At 36.1% G+C, this 26,135-nt stretch overlaps 2 protein-coding genes across 4 annotated transcripts; one reads left to right on the top strand and one right to left on the bottom strand.

The window, feature by feature from the left end:
• Nucleotides 1–42: 42 nt before the first annotated feature.
• Nucleotides 43–12,121, top strand: LOC109040984 (juxtaposed with another zinc finger protein 1). 3 transcript variants are annotated; one of them, XM_019057137.2, is made up of 6 exons: nucleotides 47–248; nucleotides 1,823–2,008; nucleotides 3,315–3,423; nucleotides 4,262–4,393; nucleotides 5,937–6,349; nucleotides 10,314–12,121. In XM_019057137.2, exons 1-6 carry the CDS (start codon nucleotides 149–151, stop codon nucleotides 10,397–10,399), a joined length of 1,026 nt encoding a protein of 341 aa, XP_018912682.1. In that variant the 5' UTR covers nucleotides 47–148; the 3' UTR covers nucleotides 10,400–12,121. The 3 variants fall into 3 exon arrangements, with proteins under 3 accessions (XP_018912683.1, XP_018912682.1, XP_018912681.1); XM_019057136.2 differs by having other exon boundaries at nucleotides 48–248; nucleotides 3,312–3,423; XM_019057138.2 differs by lacking the exon at nucleotides 1,823–2,008 and having other exon boundaries at nucleotides 43–248; nucleotides 3,312–3,423.
• Nucleotides 2,689–25,665, bottom strand: LOC109040982 (minichromosome maintenance 6). The gene is given in 14 exon segments (XM_019057135.2): nucleotides 2,689–3,076; nucleotides 12,280–12,386; nucleotides 13,848–14,128; nucleotides 15,756–16,056; nucleotides 16,678–16,980; nucleotides 18,211–18,444; nucleotides 19,599–19,723; nucleotides 20,327–20,447; nucleotides 20,449–20,499; nucleotides 20,973–21,228; nucleotides 22,068–22,216; nucleotides 22,630–22,897; nucleotides 24,293–24,436; nucleotides 25,310–25,665. Coding segments are annotated over 13 exon segments (2,409 nt in total). The 5' UTR covers nucleotides 25,402–25,665; the 3' UTR covers nucleotides 2,689–3,076; nucleotides 12,280–12,302.
• Between the last annotated feature and the right edge of the window lie 470 nt (nucleotides 25,666–26,135).

The following is a 26,135-nucleotide window of genomic DNA, read 5'->3' on the forward strand; positions in this document are numbered from 1 at the left end:
GCAAAGAAGAAAAAATTAATATTTGTTTTCGCTTTTTCCCTGTTTTCGAGAAATCGTTCGAATAATGTTGAAGATTCAGTGAAGCAGTATTTTGACTACTAGGTCTTATCGCGTTATCAGCTGTTCGACTGTAAATTCAAATTTTGTTATGGCAGTATTTTTGATTAATATTTGCAAATTCAATGATTGCGGACTGATTTTTGAACGTCTAGCTGATCTCATTCAACATATTGAAGACTGTCATATCGGTAAAACCTTTTTTCAGTAACAATTTTGCCAAATTTCCGAGATATTACCTTTACCTTGACCTTACCTTCATTGCTGGGGTAGCATTTGAGGTTAAGTGATTACAGCCCAAGATTTGCAGAGGAATCTTCTTTTTAGATAGACCCTCGGTTCTTCACATGCATTTCTGTGGATAAGATAAGAAAGGAGCACCGAAGCAATTCAGCTCTTCCATTCAATTATATCTGTCTTTAAGTGGAATCCTTGGGTATGCCTATCCTGTCCTGTGTGTAAGGGTTCTCTGCAAGTCAAAATCTCTCACCTCAGTAAAAAGTTCTGGTGCTGAGATAAAAACCCCACCCTGGAAATTTTTTGAAGACAGGTGTGGTAAAATTGCCTAAATAGCAAGGACTGCTGAGGGATATAAAGCTTGACATTACTGATTTTTGTCTTTAACTACATGCCAATCCCTGTTACTGAACTGCTGGGATTAATCCAGCTTCAACATCAGATGAAATCAGGAGTTTTACAAATGTATCCCAAAAATTCAACTAAAAACTGACCTCTTAGATGGATTGCTAAAGATAGATAGATTTTCATTAAGAATAATAAATCAATAAATGAATAACTATATCTATTGAAATAAAAAAAAAAAAAATAAAAAATTATTGATCCCAAATTTGGTAGAAAGACAGAGAATGTAGAAGTCCCTGATGTAAAAAAGATCAATCAGAACAATTGGTGTATTCATTTTGAAAGCATGTCATTTCTTTTGCAGAATATTGGAGTTAGAAATATGATCATAGTTTCTGCATAAAAAGAAAAAAAAAAATCTACTATTTAATCTTAGAAAAATTAAAATTAAGAATGTTTAGTATTAATATGCAGAGCAAACATAATTGATTGTCACCTTCTCATAAGCTCTATTTTACAAGGTTACAGTAGATACCACTTTTAATTCCGATTTTTGGACCATTTTTCCTTTTGGATCACTCGATTTTTACAAGATTTTAGTTTGACCAACGAGTCAGTTGACATTAACTTCTGGAAGAGTTAAATGGGGAGGGGAGGGGGGATACAACCCTTCCTGTGTTCATCAGTGTCCTGTTCTACTCATTGTCTATCTCATTTTTCAAAGCAGCTCCTTTAAAATCTCAATCCCCATGATGTCTCTAGGGTTCTTAAGTCCAAGCCTTAGCAAGCCAAAAATTACTAATTGAGGGATTTAGAGAACAATGCGCAAAGTGTAGTTTTAGAGAAAATTGAATTATCAATGATTTCCAGTAAAACTAATATTAGTGCATATTTTGTAAAAAATTCACTCCCAAATACCAATTTTTAAGCATCAAAAAGTCAGTTTTAACTTTCTTTTCGTTGTAAGAATCCATGTGATATCAAAATTTCAAATACATATTTCTCAAAATAGCAAAAACTCCACTTAAGCGCCTTGTCCTCCAAGCCTCTCAATCGTTTGCAAACATGATGAAAAAAACAAAAACAAGTCCGATGAATTTTTCATTCCATGAATGTCTTATTATTCTAACTTAATTTTTCGTTCAGATTTTTCCCCAACTTAAACGTAGTTTATTTCTTTCAGACTCAGATCCAAAAAAGATAGAGGAAAAGGAACACCAAAAGCCTACTTGCCTTCCGTTAAGTTATGTTTTGCGATTTTACTTTGATGGTAGCAGAAAGGAGAATGTCAACATTAAACCCAAGACCAAACCAATATCAACCTCAAATGTTCCTATAATCCAAAACTCCCGTTACGTTTTACCTAGAGGTCAGTGTATGAATTTTGAGAATCCTCCTTTCCCTTGAAACTTTGATCCCTGTGCGCTTCGTGCTATCTGGTGTATCTTACAAAGTAGGTTTCTTCTTGAGAAACATACATAAACAATAAAAATGAACAAGTATGGGTACTAAAATAAGGTCACACCTCAAAATTTTCGGTTGCATTTTGTACGTCAGACTGCATCAGCCATGACAGTATACTACCTACTATGGAAGGACACCGTATGAGCTTACAGAAGTTGCCAAATTTCCTTTGACAAATCAAAAATTTTCTGGAAAATTGATACTTAAATATTTGTCTACAGATTTCTCAGAGAATTTTTTTAGTAATTTGATCAAAGATATCTGAAAATTTCCAGGAAAAATATTCATAACTTTCTTCACAAATAAATATATTCTGAGAGGAAATTTAGCAACATTAAAATGCTCAGTGTTTTTCCTTAGCACAGGAGCATACAGACATGCATTTATGTGATGATTGATAGCAGCCTCAAAGTTTTTTATGTCTGTACATTTTTTGGGGCCCATTATTTCCTTACCAGAAGGCACCCCTGAAAGAGGGGATTATAAATACAATTTTGGACACAGCAAAATGTGTAAAAAACTTGATGATCAAAAATGTATAGACCAGAGATGGAAAACTAGCCTAGTAATGATGTGGTACAACTATTTTTCAGGTGGACGTAGTTTATTAAAAATATTTACAGATGAACAAATACTTATGGTGAATTTCATGGAAACTGATCGATGGAGAATCAAGATGACTATATGTCCTTGAACCAATGATAACTTACGGAGAAATTACAACTAGACAATGATAAATACAAAAGTTTTAGGATAGGAACAAGAAAAATACCTGCTTCTTCAAAGAAGTAGTGATACTCAAGATTTCCTAAACTTACAAATTTAAAAATATGCTGATTCATAATAAAACTGCTTTGAATGGTTCGGAATAAAATCACTTAAGGATGAGTATTGTGATGCTATCAGAGTGGAACATGCTATTTCTTTCAGAGGTAAAATAACTTTTTTAAAATGCAAAAACTGTCCTCTGTGCCTGTAACAGAACAAACATAAAACCAATATTACTTCTAAGGCAACGCCAGTGGAGACAAGAAAAACAAACTCCAAAAAGTCTCCAGATTATTTGAGGAGGGTTGAGATAAAACAAACATCTCACATTGAATTAACAATTTGTGACCCTTTAGGGACCTCTGTCTGTAGCAGTAAAATTGTCTGAAGAGTGATTTTCCTCATGACTGAAAAATTGAAATTACATTCCTTTCTTTCAGCAGGAAAAACGCTGGTTGGGGAAGAACCAACTGGAGGTGGTGATGATAGTAATGATTCTTGGGCTACAACAGAAGAGTTCAGTTCGGAATTTATTCTTAGATATGGTAGTAGGTCAGTATTGCCTCTTTTGCATTTTTAACTCAGCTATACTCAAATGTCACTAACAGAGAAAGAAGAGGAAAAATGAACGAACGAATTCACACTGTTACAAGTCAAAAATGCTTGTTCTGTAAAAAATAAGGCATGCTAAACGCAGGCCAAATAAGTAAACTACCCCGCAGGCTGTCAGGCAAAACAGTTTATTTAAAAAAAAATCTGTTTTAAACTCTCACTCACATTAGGTGACTGCCGTCTGTGTAACAGTGTATTGACAGTCCTAAAAAATGATAACACCAAATTGCCTAAACCAAGTTGGCAGTTTTTTACACTGAGAACAGGGCAAGGTAACAGCAGAAGAGAAGACTTTGCTATTGCCACAAGCTCACTGACTGTTAAGATTTTGGACCAGCACTAACAAGGAGTGGGCGTTTAGTGTCAGTATCTACTTTAGTGAAAGTTTGAAAAATACACATGCTTGGATTTTTTTTCTCAAGTGATTTCCAACTTTGACATTCTAATTCAATCGTAGAACACTGAAGCAAAAATAAAAAATTCATCTACCTTGTAGTTCCAAACTAAACTTAACCCAACTGGTGGGAAAGTGAAATAATCAGAGTTTAAAAATGCAGGTGGTCTTCTGCACAAGAACCTAATTTTCTTTGAAAGGCAGCGATAACTGATAGGTAATGAACAAGAAACGTGAACTTGTGCATCCAAATTGTAATTGCAGCGAGCGTCTTGAAGGTGTATACTTCCTGCCCAATTCAATGGCTTGGAGAGCTGTTTTTCGTTTTTTTATTTTCCAGTACTAACTAATTTCCACAATAACATGCCACTGTTCTTTCAACAGGATGTTAAGTCCGAATGCATCAACCAATGTCGATAAGCCTTTTGCCTGCCCAGTTCCTGGCTGTAAGAAACGTTATAAGAACGTGAATGGCATCAAGTACCACTCAAAAAATGGCCATAAGAATGATGGAAGGTAATTTTTCACTTTTACAAAGGAATAAGATGTAACAATCGAAAAATTTAATTTCTCTCTTACAGGAATAGGAAGGGAGAAGAGGGGAAAGTATCATGTATCTCCAGAATATTCTTTTGGTTGAGAAGAAATGTGTTCTTATGACAGCTTAAATGTAGAATAATATATTGCTCTCTCCTGACTTTTCTCCGTGAAAAAGAAAAGGGAAAAAAACACAAAAACGAAGAACTAAGGCCAGGTTAAGAAGATATGCTGCTCATTTCCTACATTGATCAATGATGAATTCATTCGTTCAGTTGCTGAGTTTTTGGATTTGGGATTATTTGACCGAGATACTAGTTGAATTTTCGACAGAGATGGTGTCGTTCACAGTATTCAGCTTAAGACTGAAACTCATGACAGGGGAAAAAGGTATCAGACCAGAATTTTTTCTGAGGAATATGCTCTTTGAAGCAGCTCTAGCGACCAATCAGGATCACACCTGCAGACACATTTCGGGTCAAGTTGGTCCTATCACCAGTGCAATATATAGCCTTATGACTTAATGGTCCTAACCTTTGAGTATACAGAAAAACCACATTGAGATTGTGCAAGCATAAGAAGACATACAACATCTTGAGGTAATTAGTTCGCAATGGAGATGTTGCATGTGTGAGGAATTTGTGATTTGACTTTTAATTCTTATGTAAAAGTTCGCGAGAAACACAATGGTACCATTGGTTTTCTCTGAAATCAACTCCCAAGCTCAAAAACAGCCTCAAGTTGAGGCCAAAATGGAGGGGATATCCCACGCTATCCTGAGAGTCCATCTCTACATCAAGACAAACTCTCCATGCAAAGATAGGGCTACATCAAGACAAACTCTCCATGCAAAGATAGGGAGCAAATACAGCTGCCACTTCATTTGAGGACTCTAAAACTGAAAACACAGCAACCCTGCTAATGTATTTGCGCCCTATCTTTGCATGGAGAGTTTGTCTTCTGAGTTTGTCTGGAGAGATGTTTCTCGCAAACTTTTACAAAAGAATCAATGGTTAAATCGCAAATTCCTCACACATGCAACATCTCCATTGAATCTGATGCTGATAAGTAGAACTCAATCCCTGACAAAACGACTACTGCATTGAATTGCCTTAGTTCTTGATAGCTCTGCAGCCTGATTGTTGAAATTTTGTGTCTGTCGACTTAATAAGAACAGATTAAAGAGAATTGAGTTATGTGATTGTCAGCTTTATCCTTCGTCTTCTTTGTCATGCCAATAAAGGATGGATTCAACCAGGATTTGACGATATAGTGTCAGGAATTCAAGAGGTGCCTTTAGGAAGCTGTTAATCTGTCAACTCAATGTTATATAGCAAAACCCAATCCTAGTTTTTTGGATTAAAATCTCTGTTTGAACGACTTGTGCATCTGATAACTTGCATCATTTGCAGTTCCAGTTCCATTTTTTCCTATATCATTCACTGGTCACACTGTTTTCCATCATATTACCTACATTAATTAGTGAAAAGTAGATTTAATTATAAAAAATTTTTGGTTTCAGAATTCGCAAGGGTTACAAGTGCCACTGTGGGAAGAGCTACAAATCTAGTCATAGTTTACAAAACCACACTTTATTGTTTCATAACAGTGACCTGCCTCCATTGGGTGGACACTCAAGTAAAGTATCTCAACTCAGCCCTCGTGTGACACTTCAACCTGTCAGAACTCTCATGTTGAAGCAAATCAACAACCTCAATGGTGCACCTATCAAAACTCTTGTTGTTAAAACAGTGAATAGTCTTAATAACCCCAGCCCACATCACAACAATTTGTCCAACATGAAACCAGCATTAAAAATTTCTACAAACTCAGTGTCCCAGGTGCTAAAATCATCACCAAGCATCGCTCCACTATCTAGTATCCTGACGCCAGCTTCCTCTCCATGCTCTTCAACCTCCTCTGTCAACTCATCATGTGAGTCTATCGGCTTAAATATTTCGAGCATACCGACTGATTAGCTTTAACTTCAACAAAATGTTTTGACTAAGACCCTCATGTGCTACAGAAACAGCTGTAGACACCACCTTTGAACTTGTCTTCCCTTGCCCTATCTACTTAATGCTCAGCTGCTAAAACTTCCTTGTGTTTCTGAAAACATAAAAAATTTCTCTAGTAGACCAGTTTTGAGGAATGGACGACCGGAAGAAAACTTTCAGGAACTCACTTGATGACATGAAAACCAAGCTTGGTTTTCGGCTGAAAGACCAGATGTCTTTCTTGGAGGTACAAAATGAAAAGTACCACCACTTAATGGTCACATGAACATACTGCACAGATAGTTTGTTTTCTTTTAATGAGGAGCTTAAAGGTTTTGCACTTAAGGAGTGAGATTGGATAATTCATTGTGAATGCCAAGAAGATCCTAAAATGTATTACGTACTTACACAGGGTAACTGGATCAGTTTGGCAACATAAACTGTTTTTAAATCAAACTTACTTGACTAGAACCTCAAACAGTCAATACTGATGAGGATATTTATATTTCAATGTTTCGATTAACAGGTGCCACCTCAAATATTGACTTATGAGCACACATATTGCTTTGAATTCGATTTTGCCCTTCACTTCTAACTTCTTGTCCTCTCATTTGTTTCTTTAGATTGAATTTCTTTCCAACTATTTGTTAGGCAAGCTTAAATATTTTTACTACAATTAAAATAGATAAATTGCACAAGATAATTAATTCCAGATGATAATATGAGAATCTGACCGAAAAAATAGATGAAACAGGAGCTGCTAGCAGTAAGATTTTTGGATTTAAAATGTTACAATAGTGTAGTTGAGTTGATTGAGGCTTTTTTAACCTCCATGGTTTAAAGCATTTTTATTGGTTGGTCACATGGTTATAAAGAATCCCTCCCCTCCTCATGTTCTTTCTCAGCATACAGAAAAAGGAGACAAAACTACGAAAGTGAGAGGTGTGTACAAGTTTATATGTAGCCACTCATTGCTTGGGACATAATAATTTTAAACGTTACGATGTAGGCATTTTTTTAAAAAAATCTAACTTAAGATGACTCCTCTGGTCCCTCATCTTCTTAGTCCTGTTTTTGTTCCGTTATATTGTGTCCATTTTGCTCTGATTAAGAGTGAATGAACACGAAAACGTTAGTACTTTAGTAATTCAAAATATGAACAAAGATTGGACAGAGGTGGCTGAAAAATATGTTCCTCATTTGTTTCTACTCTCCTACATGAAACCTGACCAAAGTCAGGAAGAAACGAATCCTGCCCTTGATCCGCACTCAATTGTTATCATGTTGCCGTGTTCTTTACTTTTCTTAGGCATAGATTTCTTTGAGAGCCTCCAGCTCTGTAAAAAAAGCAATAATTCAATCGTAACTGTGAAAAGAGATGAACTCTTCAACCATGATTAAGTCCAATTCATGCTTTAAATTGTAGTGTAGGAATTTTCATTTAGAGTTATATTTATTTTTCTACTTTGCCCTTTTCAAGGATTATCCGAGGTGTCTTGGATTGAATTAAGTAAACTTCAGAGATCCGTTTTGCACTCAGAAAAGAGACTTTTGTTTCATATCTCTTCCACATTTCAAACATTTCTTTCTTAAAAACAGCTTTGAACTTTAAAAAAAGTCAAAATAATATTCTTCCAGAGCAGTAGCAGCCCTTCAGTTAATAAGGAGAATCAACTTCCGGATATTTATTTTTACTTTATTTTTTTTAAAAAAAAAAGACAAAGAGGGTTCTAGCACAGTAGCATTAGAAATTGTTTTAATGGAGCAAGATTAACTTTTTCATTACACAGTCTCAGAAGTTGGTTTTGAGCTCTTTTTTTCTCAGAAGCTCCATCTTTCAACCAATTTTTAACTTGATAAAAACAAAAAAGGATATTGACTTGGACCAGCAAGTTGAATATTTTACACTCTGCAAGCATCCTCAAGTCTCGAGAAGTAGGTAATACATTAATAGACATTCTCATTCTATTTTTGACCAGTTTTCATTTACTTTTATTTCCTGCCTCTCTACTTCTTGATCAACACCCAACATTTTAATGGTCTTATCTCCCTGCCATCTACAGAAAAGGAGCAAAACTAATTGCTAGAAGGCCTCTACTAGAATTTTTTTTAAAAATAAAAAGTCTTCTTTTTCACAGTATATGAAGATGAAGACATAAAATACTTTGACCGTCATTTGATGTGAAAGCTTCTTAGATAATTTAGTTTTCTTTAAAGGACTGTCACAAGTAATGCTTAACAAACAGTATTTTATGATGAATGTTTCTTGTTTTAGCCATACAAGTGTTTTTGTATAAGGTATTGTTTTTAGATTTAGGTAGACAAAATAACTCATTTTATGTTCCTCTATGAATAGTATTTAAGCCCCTCAGAATAGAATTGGCAAGTGCAAATAGATACATCATCAAACATTACAAAGCTCTTGACTTAATAACTTCAGGCTGCAGGTCAAATTATTAGGCTTGAAAATGGTATTTTAACACGAACATTGATTTTTTTTTTTTTTTTTAATATGTGTGATGGAAAATGAAATGATAGTCGCTGGATTAGCTGCTTATTTTCCCATCTTCTTTATGCAAAATTTACTTCGCATCAACATTAAGCTTTCGCTCGAAAAACCTAGATGTTCTTGAACTTATTCACTTCAATGCTGTATGATGCCAATTTGCTGTAACTCAGCTAGTTAAAGTCCTTAGATTGAATTTATTTTTCATCTTTATGGGTTCATATGTATGTACGATCCGATAAATTTGGCTGCTCCCTTTAGAATTATGGGGGAAGAGCAGTGAAAACTTTTTCGCATCCATTACCCTGCTTTTTTAGTGTGATTTGCCATTGGGAAAAAGCCCAAGTACCTCAAGATGCTGCAGGGATCTTCGATGGAGATACAACTAACCTTATCTAACCTTGATTATGTGCGACTTGACAAAATGCTTGGGTTTACAGCGTCTCCCTGACAACTCCCTGACCAATTTTATCTCCCCGCCTTTATGTATTTTCTCAGTTGCTAGAGACCTCGTATGTGGATCCCAAGTACCATTTTCACAGCAGTATTTACAGTGGCGATTCTTGAATGTTGGCAGCACAGATTTTCCTCCATTTAAATGCATGTAAAACAATTGATTCTAAAATAGATATTTTCAACGGATTCAAGTGGAGGAAAAACAGGGTTGCCAACTTGCAAAATCGCCACCGAGTATTGATAGATAACAAGACGCTGCGATTCCACAGAAAAGAATTTGAAATGTCTTTGTGCTGATCTGAATAGCAGCCGACTAAGTAATTTTACTTGATTGTATTACGGTCATCATTGCTATACCAGTTAAAAATGATCAGTTCCTTTCATTGATGCGATGGAGGCAAAAGTGCTCTTTGGTGAAATAATGGGGGGACACAAGTGCCCCTCTGAGGAAAAACGCTATATGAACATTCAGGAGTTACCAAAGTACATTCAGGAGTTACAAAGTTCTTAGACAGTAAAAAGTTAATTTTGAGGGAGAGTTATATACATTTTCTCTTGAAATGTTCTGAAATCTTAGATCTGATTGCGAATAAATTTCTCTGAAAAATGTCTGAATACATACTCACAGATTTCTCTGGAAATTTGTAATTTATCAAAAGGAATCTGGCAACGTCTGAACGCTTATACAACATTCTTCCTTAGATTGGCAAACATGCGATCAAAGGCTATTCACATAAACGTCCTAAAATCTCACTTTATCCTTGAAATAGAGGAAGCTTGAGGGTTTCCTGTTTTGAACTGGAGTGAGTAAATACTTTTCTGTGACAGCTGGACAAAGAAAAAGTAATGTATTACAGTTTTTTTCCATCACATATCCTCATTATTTTTTTTTTTCTCAGTTTTTGGTACTAATACTGAGGATTTTATTCCTTTTTATTAGATGATATTTCTGATGACGAGCCATCCTCCTCTTCCACTTCTGCGCCTCCCAGCCCACTTCCATCCTATTACCACTCCTACTTTTAACCAGAACAGCCACCATGAATATGAAGCTGGACATATTTTTAAACAAGGCATCATTTCAACTTTCCTGTTCTGATGAATTTTTCATTAGCAGAAGCTCTTTAATGTAAGACGATACATAGTAGAAAACTCTGCTATCCTTATTATGAAATTCTAATACCCATCTCAAAACAAACAGGCGAAGTTTACTTTAAATTAATTTCATTTCATTGACCAACTGTTCTATAACTTCTCTGCCTGAGGGCCTAAATAGACAGCTTACAAATCCCCTGCAGGATTGATAACTTTTCTTCCTTCTTACATATTTTGATACCTTTCAATCTGAGAAAATGATTCAATATTAGAAAATAAAGTAATGAAATTTATGGACTTTTCCTTTAAAAAACTCAAGTCTTAATGACTCCATCTTTGGGTTTTTTCCTCTTTCTTTTATTTGGCATTTTCTTCACCATGACCGCGGACCACTAATGTTATTAAGAAAGACACTATCATGAACAAAGTACATAATACATCTCACCTATTGAGATTATTTGGTGAGCATGAGAAAATAATTATTTGGAATGCCTGGTTGATAAGGAGATTTTACAAATCATACATTATAGTCATATTGGCCTCTTGTGAATTGTGTCTCTAATAAGTATCCCGTTTAAAAACATTCATTAATTGTAAACATAGAGTACAATAGAGTCGCAATGTACTAGAGCGCAGATGAAGTCACTTTTTGAGACTGTTTTGTTCAGGACTTCTGAGGATAGTGTGCGGCGATTAGCGGTACTGTATCCGCAGGATCCGAGCTCCAGGGTCCGCTCAGAAAATTCAGGTATAAAATTTATCTCATTAAATCCGGGAGTTCCGTAAGTTTTTTAATTTGTTATGATATTGGTCAACATAATTTGCCAAAATTCGCGAAAATAGTTATTGATTTAAAATAATAAATCCCAAAAACCACTCATAGTCCGCAATTCTCTCATAAGCCGCCATGTTACAAAATGCCGTCGGGTTCACACTTTCCGGCGAACAAGGGGCTCGAAATGGCCCGTTCATGGATTGACTTCATTGGCGCTCCAATACATTGCGACTCTATTGTACTCTATGATTGTAAATGGAGAATTACAGTTCTGTTTGTCCTCAAATTTTGTCTTTCAAAGAATTATGACGATTATTCATTTTCTTTGAAAAAAGAAACGTTATCAAAAGATGGAGATCTGCTCCCTCTCCCTTAACTTTCGTTTTCTCTTGAATTTACTGCCCTTATCCTAGATGAGAAAAAACCAACAATTTACTGGAGACATGTTCTGACGTATTTTCCACATTATTTTACAATGATGTACATAAATAAAATCAAATGAAGAAGAGAGAAATAAAATTAGTTGTTCAGGAGCTACATGTTCATTGTAATCTCCGAACTGAAACTTTAAATTGCTTTGAAAATCTTTCAAACTCATTTCTCTTGACTTGCATTTTTTCAATTTGAAACAATTTGTGTTGCGATTATTTGAGAAACCAAAATTTGTTCAAAATTTCCATTCTGACTGAGGGTCTACGTGCTAATACCCACAAATGTTATTTATTTTTCTAGCAGATTAGAATTACCAAAAGTAAATTGTTGAAATTTGTTATTGTGACTGAAAGTACTTACTATGTTGATCTTATCACCTTTAATCGTTTTTCAAGGTGAAAAGTTACCGTGTTCAAAACAAAAAAATAAAATTATATTTGTTCTAAGAGCCTGTGTTTACTTCCTTTCATACTTATGCATCTGAGGAATATACAGGGCTTATTAATTTCCCATCATAGAATAATACTAATTTAGATAGAGTGATTTAAAATGGCTGCAGCAAGTAGCCCCTTGTATTATTGCATGGATGGTTAATTTACATTACCTTAGGATGGAGGAAAGTCATGCTCAGTACACGTAGTTTGGATGCACAACTATCAATGGATCTGTGTCATCAGCTGCATCGGTTGTCAGTGGAAGAATTACTCCATCCTGAAAAAATGAAATATTTGTGAAAACTCAAAGTAATAGAGGTTTTTTTAGTCCTCTCCCAATTCTTTCAATTTGAAAAAAGCTCAAGGTTAATTCAACACACTAATTTTTTTCTGCTGATTCCTTGCTGAAAACACCATTCTACAGTGAAAACTTCAGGAGTCAGTTAAAACAGTGCAAATAATGCAATTGATTGCAAAAACGAAAGTGAATAATTTAGTATGTCAGTGTGAGTAGTACGTCATGGAGCACAAATAGCACACAAATTTACTCATACACAAAAAGTGATAATATTACAAACATTTTCAAATTTTCATAATTTTTTTTTTTTTTTTTTTTTTTTTTAGTATTTTTACCATCTCCTCTTGAAAGTACTTTTTTTTTAGTTGTTGTAGAATTTTGTAAGACAAAGCAAAAGGGATGATTTGGAGATGAATTTGATGCAGATAGAGTTTGCTCGCGACTTTTGGTGGGAAAAGTCTTATGGCAGCTGCTTGTCACCTGAGCAGCTCTTCTTTCTGCCTCCCTAAATCACTAAATTTGGAGAGGCACACAAAAAAAACTGCACAAGCGATAAGTTTAACTAAAGTCTTAACATGACTTTTAGCGCTATTAAAAAGTTTCAAAATGATTGAAACGTGATTCAGGTGAGATCTTATGCCGCCTTTGATGCCACTGGCATCATTTGGTCAGAGACCTACTTACCGAATTATTTGTCAAGGAAAAATATTCAGTTTTAAATAAGATGAAATGCTAATTTGTGATGTTGTTTCTCCAAAAAAAAAGAGGCAATTATACAGGGCAAAACCTGTATGTTCAGGAAAAAAAAACGAATTTGCTGCAGCACAAATTTTGCTTTAGGCTTAAGAGCCTAAGGCAAAATAAATCACAATAAAATGTGTAGACATGCATGGTTTTTTTCAGAAAAAACCATTTCTACACATGTCAAAAGTCATGTCATAGTGATTTTTTACCATGTTGAGGGGCTAATTCTGATGACAATTTTATTTAAAGGAGGTTATTCACTGCCTTCGATGTCACCTGTGCTGATCGCAACTAGATGCTATCAACAGAGGCGCTAACATTCATGAATGTCAGTTACTGCACTCTGACTGCTGTGTCGTTATTTGTACTAAATTTAAAGTCAGTTATATCTACAACCCAAAGAGCCATTGGAACAGAATACTTTATTTGCAGCGACTGCAAATGAAGCTAGCAGAGAAATTATAGTATTCACAAAAATAATGGAGATCTTGTTGTTTTCTTTCAGATTATGATCTAAAACTTGCAATAATCAGCCAGTGTCCTAATGAATTCGATTTTACTTCTAGGAGCAAATCAAGAAGCAAAGAAACTTAATTTTATGATTCTTGTCCATTTCCTCTATAATGGGACTTACAGAAATGTTTTCTTCCTAATTTAAGGCAAACTTAAATACCGAAAATGATACTGAAAACTTACATGATATATTAGCCGATCCAGAATTTTATCAATGAAAACTTTTTTTTCTACTAGATCATCCTCAGATTCGATTTGATCTTCAACTTGCTCCAGGTACCAATTAACAACTTCACTGCGCCGCACTCCTTCACCTCCTGCAGCCGTCCTCAGCTCCTCTTCTTTACGCATGTACGCTGCTAACATATTTGTAATTGCTATGTACTCTTCATAAGAAACTGTCAGTTTCTTCTTCTGTGGCGCTTGTTTCTCTGGACTTGTTTCGGGTGCCCCATCACCCTGGTCTAAAACAGAATTAAAAAAATTAAGGAAGAATTTATGATGAACACTCGAGGCATCATACAAAAATCTTCGAACAGGAAAGCAAAAGAGGTACCGTTAAATTTCAAAGTTGCTAGAACTGCAAAGGAATTGATTTGATTTTAACCATTTACATACTTGCAGTAATTTATCTTATTTGTCTCCGTCTATTTTATTTTTCACCGGTTGCGTTGTCAGTAGACAAACAAATATTTGAGTCCTTCTGTTTATGACTACTGCTAAAAAATGCAACATTAAACGATGAATTTGTGCCGTGAACTTTTAAAGGAACTCAGTTCGATTAACTCTCGTTTTCAATCTGTCAATAACACGGAAAGTAGCTAAAAATTAAAAATTGATAAGTCTTTCGCCTACCTTCATTATTAACAAGTGAATAGAAAATATGCATAAGCTACAATAAAGAACACAGAAATTTTATAGCTACTGATGAGATTCCTAACGTTCGGCTGAATTAATAATGATAAATTAGTCAGCAGGGTCATCTATTATTTCAAGGAAAAACTAACTCAAGAAAAATTCGAAGTTCTAAGTTTAAAAGGCTATTTGCCAGATAATGAAAGGTAAATTTTTAAACTTCTTCCTTCAACAGTTATTCAATTAATGTAGAAAGCAGGTTTCACTCCCATGTTACAGCCTTATTTTTATTCCGCAATAATTTTTAGGGTTTAAACTTGATTTCCTTATTTCTCAGTATATTTTGACTACTTTTTAAAAAAAACTGAGAAGTGATATTTTTAACATTTTTGATACCAAACGATTCCATTTTGCTAGCACTGATGGATTTTGTACAAGCAAGGCAACAGGTAAAACTGGCCTATACTTATTCAAATGATTTTGCCGTGACAACAAGAGTGCCACCGTTTGATTTCTTGAAACTTGCACACATTGATTCCATACAGACAGTGAAACTCCCAAACCATGTATCTTGTTTGCAATGTGTAAAAATCACCGCTATTTTATTTTTTTGAAAGATAATAAATCAACATCATAAGAAATGTATATTACTGACTAGAGCTCCCAACGATGAAAGTATTTTGTTCAGAGGCAACAATTTGAACATGGTGCAAAAACAAGCAACAATCGCATTTTGTTTAAAGCTGTTTTGTGTTGTGGAAGCGGGGCTTATTTTGGCACGCCAAATTTGGAAAATCCTTGAAGCATCATAGTTGTACAACAAGTGTAACGTTTTCAGAGGCAAGTTGTTTTTATGTTGTTTCCCAAAACAACGCTGCTTTCTAATCTAAAATTGGAAGTTGCTCTCTCATTGGTTGTGCGGAGCTGAGTAAAAAAAACAAGAAATAAAAACGGAAACACTTTGTTTTTTTGAACAAAATAGGACTAATATGTCAGTGCTTTAACAATGGCATTTGGGATTCTAATAGATTCTTCTTTGCATGTTAAGTGGTCTATAGAGAAAATAAATACAGAAAAACTATGGCTGAGAGTGTGGTCACAGCATTCATTCATCATCATCACATGCTACTGATCTCTAGTTTTCATTCTCCTCCAAAGTTGAGCAGGAAGCTTAAGGGTGATTTTGGAAGAATTAAGTTAAGTATTTATAAACGAATAAAATAAAGGAATACAAACCAGCAGGTGCTGGAGTTGAGGGCATCTCAGCCGGTTCGTCCACATCCATTTCATCTTCTTCTCTGTCCAGTAAGACATCTGGCTGTTCAACTCGTAAAAGAGATTTGTTGAGCAATTTCTTGGCCTCCTCAACATGCCTAACAGTGACATCGTCTGAGCATTCCATTTTTGCCATAGCTTCCGAAAGTCGAACCAAAGATTCTAACTGTCGTACTGTTATGCGCCATGATAAACCTCCACTTGTTCGGTTGTCTCTCTGCCTTAGTTGCGCGTATGCTTCAACCAACACTTCTTTGGCTTCCTGAAATAAAATAAAATCATTCGCACAATCTGAAGTCCATGGTCTTATGAGTTTATATTGGGAGATGAAAATGTTAAATACACTTCTGCATGTCTGCAGCTGAATATCAACATACTGATAAAAGATTGAATCAGAAATTTGACCATCTTTGTTCATTCAGACCTTCCACATATTCTAAAAAATAAGGGGCCTAACGGTAAATGAGAAATTGGATGAAAAAATTTTATTTGCCAACAAATGACTCTTCCATACTTCAATACCAAAAAAAGCACCTCAACACTTTACCACCACAGACTTCAAGGGAGTAAAGAAAAGCGACACATCTTCACCCATTTAAATTCAAAGGTTATGATCCTAGACATGACAAGTGCCTGTGCCACAACTAGTTTATACGCTACTACATTTAGTGTAACAAAAAGAAATTCAAATCAAACTTTAGATGAAAAGGAAAGACTTAACGGCAAGTTACACAGTTGAGAAACAGGTGAAAAATGGAAGCTTGACCTAAAAGGCATTAAACAAAAATACCATCCTGTCCTTAGAATTTGAAATAGAAACCTAGTTTACAAGTATAATAATACAATCCCAGTAAATCTTCAACAAGGGTATGAAATCACTTACCAAACTGATTCTTGGTTTGAATTGCCGAGCAAAAGTGATATACCTCAGGATTTCCTCTTGAGTGTACATCCTGGGGGCTTCTTCGGCATTTTGATGAAGAGCAACTATTTTTTGTGCTATTGTGTGATCCACTATTGGGTTACTCTCATCAATGAGGACAAAGAAGAGATCAAACCTGGACATGATAGGTGCTGAAAGAGCTACATTCTGCTGCAAAGACTTTCCTCGGTCATACCTTCCACCGATCGGATTTGCAGCTGCCAAGATAGAGGTTTTAGCATTCAAGGTGGCTCGTACTCCAGCCTGAAAAGAAATGATAGTAAAAAAATTAGCTAAATCCAGAAGGGAATAACTTGCATACAGTTGTTTCCTATTCTTTACCATACGAGGTAAAGGATAGGTATACATACATGTGTAGATTTTTAAAAAAATTGTCTGTGCAGCGAGATATTTCTTGCTTTAAAACAGGTGTCTAAAATTCACTCGAGTAGAAAAATTTGGGCGGGCTCGTGAATCTGACAAGCTAAATCACATTCACAAGATGGCAGCAAGAACACTGAGCTCAAGACTATACCACCTAATCTGGATCAGTAACACACAGCATTACCGCCATAAATTCTTCCACTTCAGATTCCGCCACCATCTTGCTTCGTTATGCTCTTGTCCGATTCCTGAGCACAAGACTGGAACTCTTTTCGCAGCCATCCTAATTTTTTACACCTGAGAATTAACTTTACTCCTGATTGCTGTCATTGTAAGAGACCAGCAAACTAACTGTTGGCTCAGTTTACCTACCACTTTCAAAAGGTACTTGGAAGAAAATCGACTCTACTGACTATTCAATGGATTTTTCTGGTGTTTAATGAATGTGGAATCATGCTAGCTGCGTTAAATATAGCATACTTTGAAAAAATCTCAGCATTAAGAGAGTACAGAGTTACGGAAGAAGAGAGAAGTGAGAATTAATTTAGAAGCATATTAGAACATCGAAGCTAAAGACATGACAAGTGCATTAATTCCATTGTTCGACAATGCTGTGGATAAACGTTTTATGAGCCTTCAGACGTTGCAAAATTTTCTTTGACAGAGGACGAATTTTCGGGAAAATCAGTAAATGTTTGTCTTCCCATTTTGCAGAGAATTTTGATTGTAATACAATTTAAAGTGTCTGAAAATTTCAGGGAAGTATATTCATAACTTTCTTCACAAATAAATGTTCTCCAAGAGAAAATTTAACGTTTGAATGCTCATATGGCGTTTTTCCATCGCACGGTAGTGTTTGTGTCTGTTTGGAACAACTCAGTTGAGATACAGCATTCTAACAATACAGGTTGATGATTTGTTCTTCTTGCTGACTCTTTTTCGCTAATGTTACTTTCAAGAGTTACTAAGAAGTCTTGAGATAAACTGCTGCATTAAACTATTGATTACAGTGAGAGCTAAGTAATTTCAACATTTATATTATAGCCTCAATAATCCAAACCAAATGATAATGGAGTATGAGTGATTAAGAAATAAGAGAGGAGTACTAACTTTGGCTATAGAAATGGTCTGCTGCTCCATTGCTTCGTGGATAGCAACTTGATCTCTGGGGTCCATTTTGTCAAACTCATCAATGCAGCAAATTCCATTATTGGCCAACATGAGGGCACCTGCCTCGATGACAAAGTCGAAGGACTCCTCATCACGCACAACTGCTGCAGTTAGACCAGCTGCACTAGAGGCTTTCCCGGATGTATAAACTGCACGTGGATATGCTTCGGCAACCTGCAGAGGAAAAACATTTCAGAGAAATATTTAAAACTATATTTTACGAGTCTTTTTCGAAGGAAACACTGGATTCTTATACCACCATAATGGGATTCGCATTTTCAGAGTGTCAACTACAGTTTTATTTTGAACTAGGGGGCTCCGCCCCCTGGCCGCTACGCGGCCCAACCCCTTGGACACTGCGCCCCCCGCCTTCCACCCAAGGACACTTCTTCCTCTTCTTACTCCCCTTTCTCACCCTGTCCATCAAGCATCTTAAAAATGATTTTATTAGAATAGAGAGGATTTTCCAGGTATTTCTCTGATGTTCTGAGGGAAATTGTTCAATTTTTTGAGCAAATAAATTGACACTTGTTTGGTTTTACAAACTAACATATTAACAGTGAAACTATCAAACCATGTATCTCAGTTTGCGATGTTGCAGACCTCCTGTCATACTTTATTTATCAAAAGACACTAATTGTCATTAATTGGATGTCTCAAAGAGTGAATTTGCCTCTGGAATTAATTGAAGTGTGCAAATAGAGAAATTTGGCATGTGAAAGAGCTATGAAGCACAAGGTTCAATGTAGAATCTGACTAAATAAAATTATGCAAGGATTTGCACCATCGCTGGTCACTGGTCAAATTATACTGAAAGCCTGTTCTGTTTTCTTTCATTACCTGTTACACTCTGTGTTTATTGAAACAGAGCGCAGCAAAACTATTTCCTCATTTTTAGCATTTCCAGTAAAGCACTGCAAAATACTTTCCGCTATTGGAGATTTTTGTTTGGTAGAATCCTTAAAACATTCAATTATTAGTTGAGTTTCACAGTTTATTCTTTAGGAAAAAGAGAAAAAAGATGGAGTAACTGATGTTGTGATGCAGAAGTTAGATTGACCAAGATTACACAGTAAAGCACGGTCCCCACCTGGAGAATACCCATTTTTCAGCAGGCTAAATTGCTTCAACTATTTGCTTGATTCAGCTACGCAAAAATTACTTTACTCATCATTAAGGAAAATTGGTGGTATTGCCATGAAGAAAACGGTAAGAAAGGGTCGATATTTTGAAACTGCAGGCATCTCAATCATCGGATAAGTCATTCCAATCCTCCTTGTAGAGTTTCTCATTTGGAAAAGCGATAGTGGATTATTGACTATACTCACCAGCTTCAGAAATTGAGATTTGGCAGTACTAGGGTCCCCGACAATGATACAATTGAGGTCACCTCTTAAAGTGGTTCCCTCAATTGTTGTTTTAGGTACACCACCGAACATCATCAGTAAAATTCCTAAAACAGAGAAAAAAGGTGAATCAATGAAAGTAGTCGAACATTATGTGCATTGAATGGGCCACTAGGCAAAGTCTGAACGGGAGAAAACGTCACATGTTTTCTTTAAAAAATCTTACTCGGAAAACGATTCACACAATGGGAAGTTTGGGAATCTCCTCAACGAGATTTTAACAAGTATTTTTAACACGGATCAAAAATGGAGGTTAGATCATACAAATGACATTATTTGTATTCTTGCTACTATACCAATGTTAATTGTAAACACCTATATCTTGTTTAGGAATTGATTTCCAAACTTCTCGTTGAGCGATTTGTTTCCCGCATGAAAATCTGGAAAGGAAACATGTTACTTAGTGCTTTAACTCATATCTTGTCTAGTTGCTCATTGTGCATTGAACATGAATATTAAGTAATAACATGTGATCATTCACAGTGTTAACTCTAAAGAAAATTTTAAAATTCAAACAAGTTAAGGTACATAAAATCTTTGATTTGGGGTTTGGCCCTGTACATCGTTTCACTACAGAATTCTGAAATGTGGTAATACTGTAAAGGAAAAAACAAGGCTGTAAAAATAATGGCCTAAAAATATACAAGTACCTTTTTTGACGGGAACATTCCCATGGATGGAAGGGAAAAAACTTGACACCAGATTGTTAAAAAGATTTCGATCCGTGGACATTTCGTAAATTTTTGCCCACTCTGCTTCGGTCATTTGTTTTCTTCATTAATTCCGGAGTCAAATCTTCAGCTGACATTTCATTTCCTCCAAACTGCATGATACAAGAAACATGTTCATTAAAAGAAATGGCAAAATGTTTTCATGATCAATTTCTGGGAGGGCAACATTGGCCTTAAACATGAGCAAGGCCACGGACTGCTCAGGTTTACTTTTCTTCTTTCATCTCTTTTTCAAAAATCTAGGTAAAAGGCAGGACAAACTTGGTTCTGATTTTCTATTTGATAAAGACTTGGCTAAGCGTACCAAGGATTATCAATTCTTTATGGGCTGTTGAAAACTGGGAAATATTTAAAAACATGGAATAAAAAGTTGTGTAAAAGTTAGTTGATTTTACTAAAAATTAGAGAATATTTGACCAAAAATTTCGAATATGATGTTTTGCAAAAAAGAGAGAGCAGCTTTCAAAACAAACTATGAACCCAGAAGTAGAATTTTTGTTCCGATTTCCAGAAAAAAAGCCATTGAAATTCATTTTATAGCTAAACTGGAAAATGAATGATTTACCCTCGTATTTGTTGGCATTACAGAGCAGGCAAGAAAGGCCATTCTGTAATTTAGTTCTCGAACTCCTAGAGATTTTAACCCTCTGATTCCTTCAATATTTGAATCTCCCATTTTATGACGGGAGGCAGGCTCAGCTCTAGCTCCAGGCATTGAAAGAGCCCCAACATCTGGCACTACGATGGGAGTCCCTGTGAAATCATACCTATCTCCAGCTTGCACACTTTCAACAGTTTCAGCACGTAGAATTATTTCCACACTGAAAAACAAACAAAAGAATACAAAATCAAGATGGATTCATAAGAGATTGTGTATTAAAAAAAGGTAATCCAAATTTAAAATTTGGTGATTGTCCATTTTTTGTTGGACATGAGTTTAAAAGACGGGGACTTGTGGCATGGAAGACTCTCGTAGGGCTTCACAAGACTGAATGTTTTGATCCTTTTAATTATTCATTGTTTAGACCATTCATAATAAATGAATGATTAACAAGGGAGTGGCTGGAGTTTTCAACACCTCTGCAGACCGATTACTGAAATTTTGTGTTTGTCAGGCGGACATAGATGACATAGGTTAAAAGGCGAGGCATGATTGGTCGGCTATGTCTTATCGCTGCTTTGTCGTGCCTATTAGTCGGGTTGAACTCACGACGAGCTATCGGTACCTCTTAGGTTTCCGACGACCTAGAAGTCGATAGTCCGACAGTCGTCCATTCCACCTGACAAAGGCACGACAAAGCAGCGATAAGACATAACCGACCAATCACGCCTCGCCATTTAACCCATGTCATCTATGTCCGTCCGACAAACACTAAATTTCAGTAATCGGTCCGCAGGCCAACTGGGTAGTTTGTGAATGCTCACATTTTGAGAGACCAAACTCTAAATTTTGGAAACTCTAAACTTTAAAAGACCACAAATTTTAATTGATTTGGCTCTTGGGAGGGTTCTCTCCATCAAAACGCATGATTGTATCCATGTATTCCTCAAAATTTTGCTCTGTACACAGGTGGTAGAGAGGATTTCTTACACATTCCCTGAAATTAAGCTTAGGGATGAAAGTGTAACAAATAAAGCTCTGATAATCATTTCTACGTACCACCGAGGAATACTACCACGAGGCAGTTCTGAGGGTATTTCTTGAACACGGACCTTCTGAAAATCAACGAAAACAGAGTTGTGGACATCTAGCGTGAATCGACGCCGATTACTGCAGATTGGATTGGTGCAAATAGTGGGCTGCGTAAACTGGTGGAGCAGAACAAGAAAAAAAAGTGGAAATAGTATAAAGTGATGTGAATACAAAAAAAATCGAGATTAACGTTTTTAGTAGAGATTACACTGGAATTAAACCTGGCCGTGCTATTTGGTGAGTTACTAGATAAATTCGGCAGATTTTTGTAAATGTTCTTGATCTTTTCTTTGTTAACAAAAATTGACAAAACTCATCAAGATGTAATCATTTCTTGAAGAAACAATGGTAATGCAGGAGACCGAAAATTTCCGGCCTCTCCCTTTTTCTCTAGTGTCTTTCTCTCGGAAGAGAATCGCACCACAAGTGAGAGTGAATTCTACTTATACAAATAAAAGTTGTTTCGGAAAACCAAAGCCTATTTTGAGATTGGTCATTGAAGAAGAAGCATTATACAGCCCTTACTTACTTTAAATTCCTGATGAACGTCTCTGATGACCTGCTGACAGTCCAAACATTTGAAGGTTCCGGAGACCAGCTCTGGGTGCACAGGATGTGTACGGGTAACCTGGCCTGATATCCTGATTAATGTACCAATTTTGGTTGCCGTCATTTCTCTGACCTTATGCCTTGTTGGAACATCGATGAAACTGACATAGAACTCTTTGTTCTTCTTTGTCTCGCCCGCATGATCCTTGACAAAGTTTGCAACAGCTTGGCACAAGTAAGGGTATATTCTAAAACAAGTAGATGGATTTCCATTTAACATAAAATTAAATGAACATATCACCTGTGATATCATTAGGACTCTGTATTTCACTAATGTCAATATGAAATAGAGATGAGGTAGGGATGGTCGAATATTTAGATAATCGAATATTCGATATTCAAATTATCGGCACCAAGATAATCGCATCACATTCGAATATTCGCTTCCGAAGTATTCGAAAACGCAAATTTGAATAATCACATTCGAATTCGATAAACGTCCATCCCTATCTTCAATCTCGTTATTAATTAAAACTCGTCCACAACTCCACACGGGAATGACTGACCATCTTGGTTAAAAGTGTCATTTATCTCTCACAGTTCATGAAAAATCAAAAAAATCGAAGGAATAATCAAAAATAATCGAATATTTGCTTCCGAAGTATTCACAATCGCAAGATTCGAATTCTCAAATAATCGCAATAATCGCATACGAAAAGTTTCGAAAATTCGAATAATCGCATTCGAATTCGATATTCCTCCATCCCTAAGATGAGGCCTAAAATACTTCCCTAGCTGCAAGATCACTCATCAAATGATAGCACAGATGATGGTCGGAGTTCATTGACGCAACTTGTTAGCACATACAATTGCAATGATGCAAAGTTCTTCAGAACATTTCAAAGGATTTCAGAACTTTCAAAGGACTACAGAACATTTCAAAGGACTTGAACATTTCTTTTCATTGAAGAAGGGAGGGAGGGATGTCCTTCTCTTATGTGCAGTTTTGAGTTTCATTATTGATTCCGCAATATTACTCCAAGATTAACTGCAGATTGCTTTGAAATGTATCATGTGAACACCCCCTTCTACGTCAGTGGGCCAAAGATTCATCTTGAGAGATAAACATTCCTTAAGTTGAAAAATTTTAGAGAGTTCTCTGATATTTCGAACGGCCAGGAGTGTACTGAGAGCTCATCCAATGTTTATAATTAAGGGTTGTGTGATCTCCATTGCAGTAATGCCATGTGAATTGTAGTCTGAGAGCCTGACGATTTAAAGTGACGAACTCTTGACACACATTTTGACCACTTCGATCTGCATGTGACACAAGAAATGGTTGTCTACCACATAATGACACATACTACAATGTGGTAGATGACCATTTTCCGTGTCAGTGCGTGTAAGGCTATTGATTTAAGTAATAATTAAAACTTGTGTCACAAGTTTGTCACTAAATATTGTCTGGCTCTTGGACTATCGTATGTGATGCTATGAGGGTGGTTTCAGTGCCTTCAAGCATAAGATTGAGTCATCGCTTCGCAAAAATTCTGATTCACATTATTCAGCTTTACAACGTATACGTAACGTACGTAACTAACGTGTACGTAAAGAAAGAGTTGAAAATAAAAAAGGGTAGTCACCTAAAATACTCCTCTATGATTGTTGCAGAGAGATTTTGATTGTACTTTTCAACGTCTTCAAAGCTGACTTCCATCGTATTTCTTTCCTCATTCTTGAGCTCTTTTGCTCCATCCAGGTACTTGACGACACCATCCTCTCGAAATCTGAAATGACCCAGAACAATGTTAGAAGTCTTTGTTTCCAGTAATGGAGGCAAGCTTGCTACCTCGCCCTTGTGTTGGTAAAAAAACGGCAGTTCCACTATTTATTTAAGATTCAAGAAACTTGGAAATTAGCAAAAATAAAATACAACAGCCAAGTTCTGTCAAAACAACTTCAATGTATGTGCCTCATCAAAGTAAACTTACTTGATACAGATTGTAAATCTGTATAAAACCAATTACTAACCACAAACCAACGGTCACCTCACCCTTTGGAGAAGTAGAACTTTCAGTTAAAGTATTTAGCATTCAGTTGTCACACAAGCAAGTCATGGGGTAATCCAAGCAGTCTCAAACAACGTTAACCATTAGGATAGGGTAATTATGTTCCCTGACAGTTCCAAACAGCTTATTAAAGGGCTTCTTTCTAACCCATTAAACACATGGAACACAATGGATCAGGTTACCAGCGGTTCGGCTCTGAGTAAAGATTGCACTTAACTGCTAGATGGCCACCTCAGAAGAGCAATCCAAGTGTTCCACTGGAACGAACTGAGCCTTGACAAAACACTGCGATAAAAATGTAACAATTCGACATGATCCTGTACGTTACCAAGGCAGTACACCTTAAGCAAGGTTAGGTGACTCCCAGCATTTCTGATCGACCAGTTATGCGATAAAGTTTTGCACCTTGGGGCCTACATAATTGAGCCCTTGATGATGGACGACTGCTGAAATGATTCTCATAAGGCAATTGGCACTCATGATACCTGTTTAATTACATGGTTTCGAATGATAAATAAAAAATAAGGGTAATGATTACCCGTCGCTTGTGATAGGAACAGGGTGATTCTACCCAACAGGTCGATTACTTACTCCTCGAGAAAATCTTGGAATATCTTCTGACAGTGAACCCCAACATCATCCTTGACCTTTTCTTTTAGATTTGCATCAGCCCTAACATCCATGGCGAAAAGAAATCACTAAGAATTTGCAAACAAACCACTTGTTGGTCACTGGTACAACAACCAACTCCACTTCAACTGAGAAGTTGCTAAGTTTCTAGGTATGATAAAAATGCACTTGGTGAAATCAAGAGGGAAATTAGGTATAGTAGTTACAACGGATGTTACTAACGTTATTAAACTTCAATAATTAAGCTTCATAGTTGTAAAAAGTGATGTAGCAAAGCATGGCGTTCCGATAACACATGTCGACAACTATCATGGCTGACAGTGACATGCAATGATAACAAAGATAAGCGCGCCAAAATCACACAAGGGTACAAGGGTGCCACTGTAATAAAAAATTGGAGCCATGCGTGCACTGATATAGCATTTTAGATTTTAGAGGGGCTTCTAGGCTGATGAAGAAACACATTCGGAAACAAGAAATAGAAAAATTTAGATCTCCTCATGCTAATCTAATAATACTGCAACATACGTGGTAGAAATAATGCGGTAATATCAGAAATTCAAAGGTTGTTACCTCGGTGCTCCCTGCTACAAATGAGCGGAAAAACTTGACCAATCAACGGCAAGCGGATAAGCGGATCTTTTTGAAATCCTGGCGATAAATTCAAATAAAAGAGCGGGAACCTACAATTGCGAACGTTTCTTACTTTCTCTTTTTTCCCCTGAAGAAGTGTATACTTTTTCAAGGTGATTCGTCAAGGTTTCTGATGCGGTCAAACTGGCATGGG

The sequence above is a fragment of the Bemisia tabaci genome, chromosome 4 (assembly GCF_918797505.1).
Source record: "Bemisia tabaci chromosome 4, PGI_BMITA_v3".
Taxonomy (NCBI): domain Eukaryota; kingdom Metazoa; phylum Arthropoda; class Insecta; order Hemiptera; family Aleyrodidae; genus Bemisia; species Bemisia tabaci.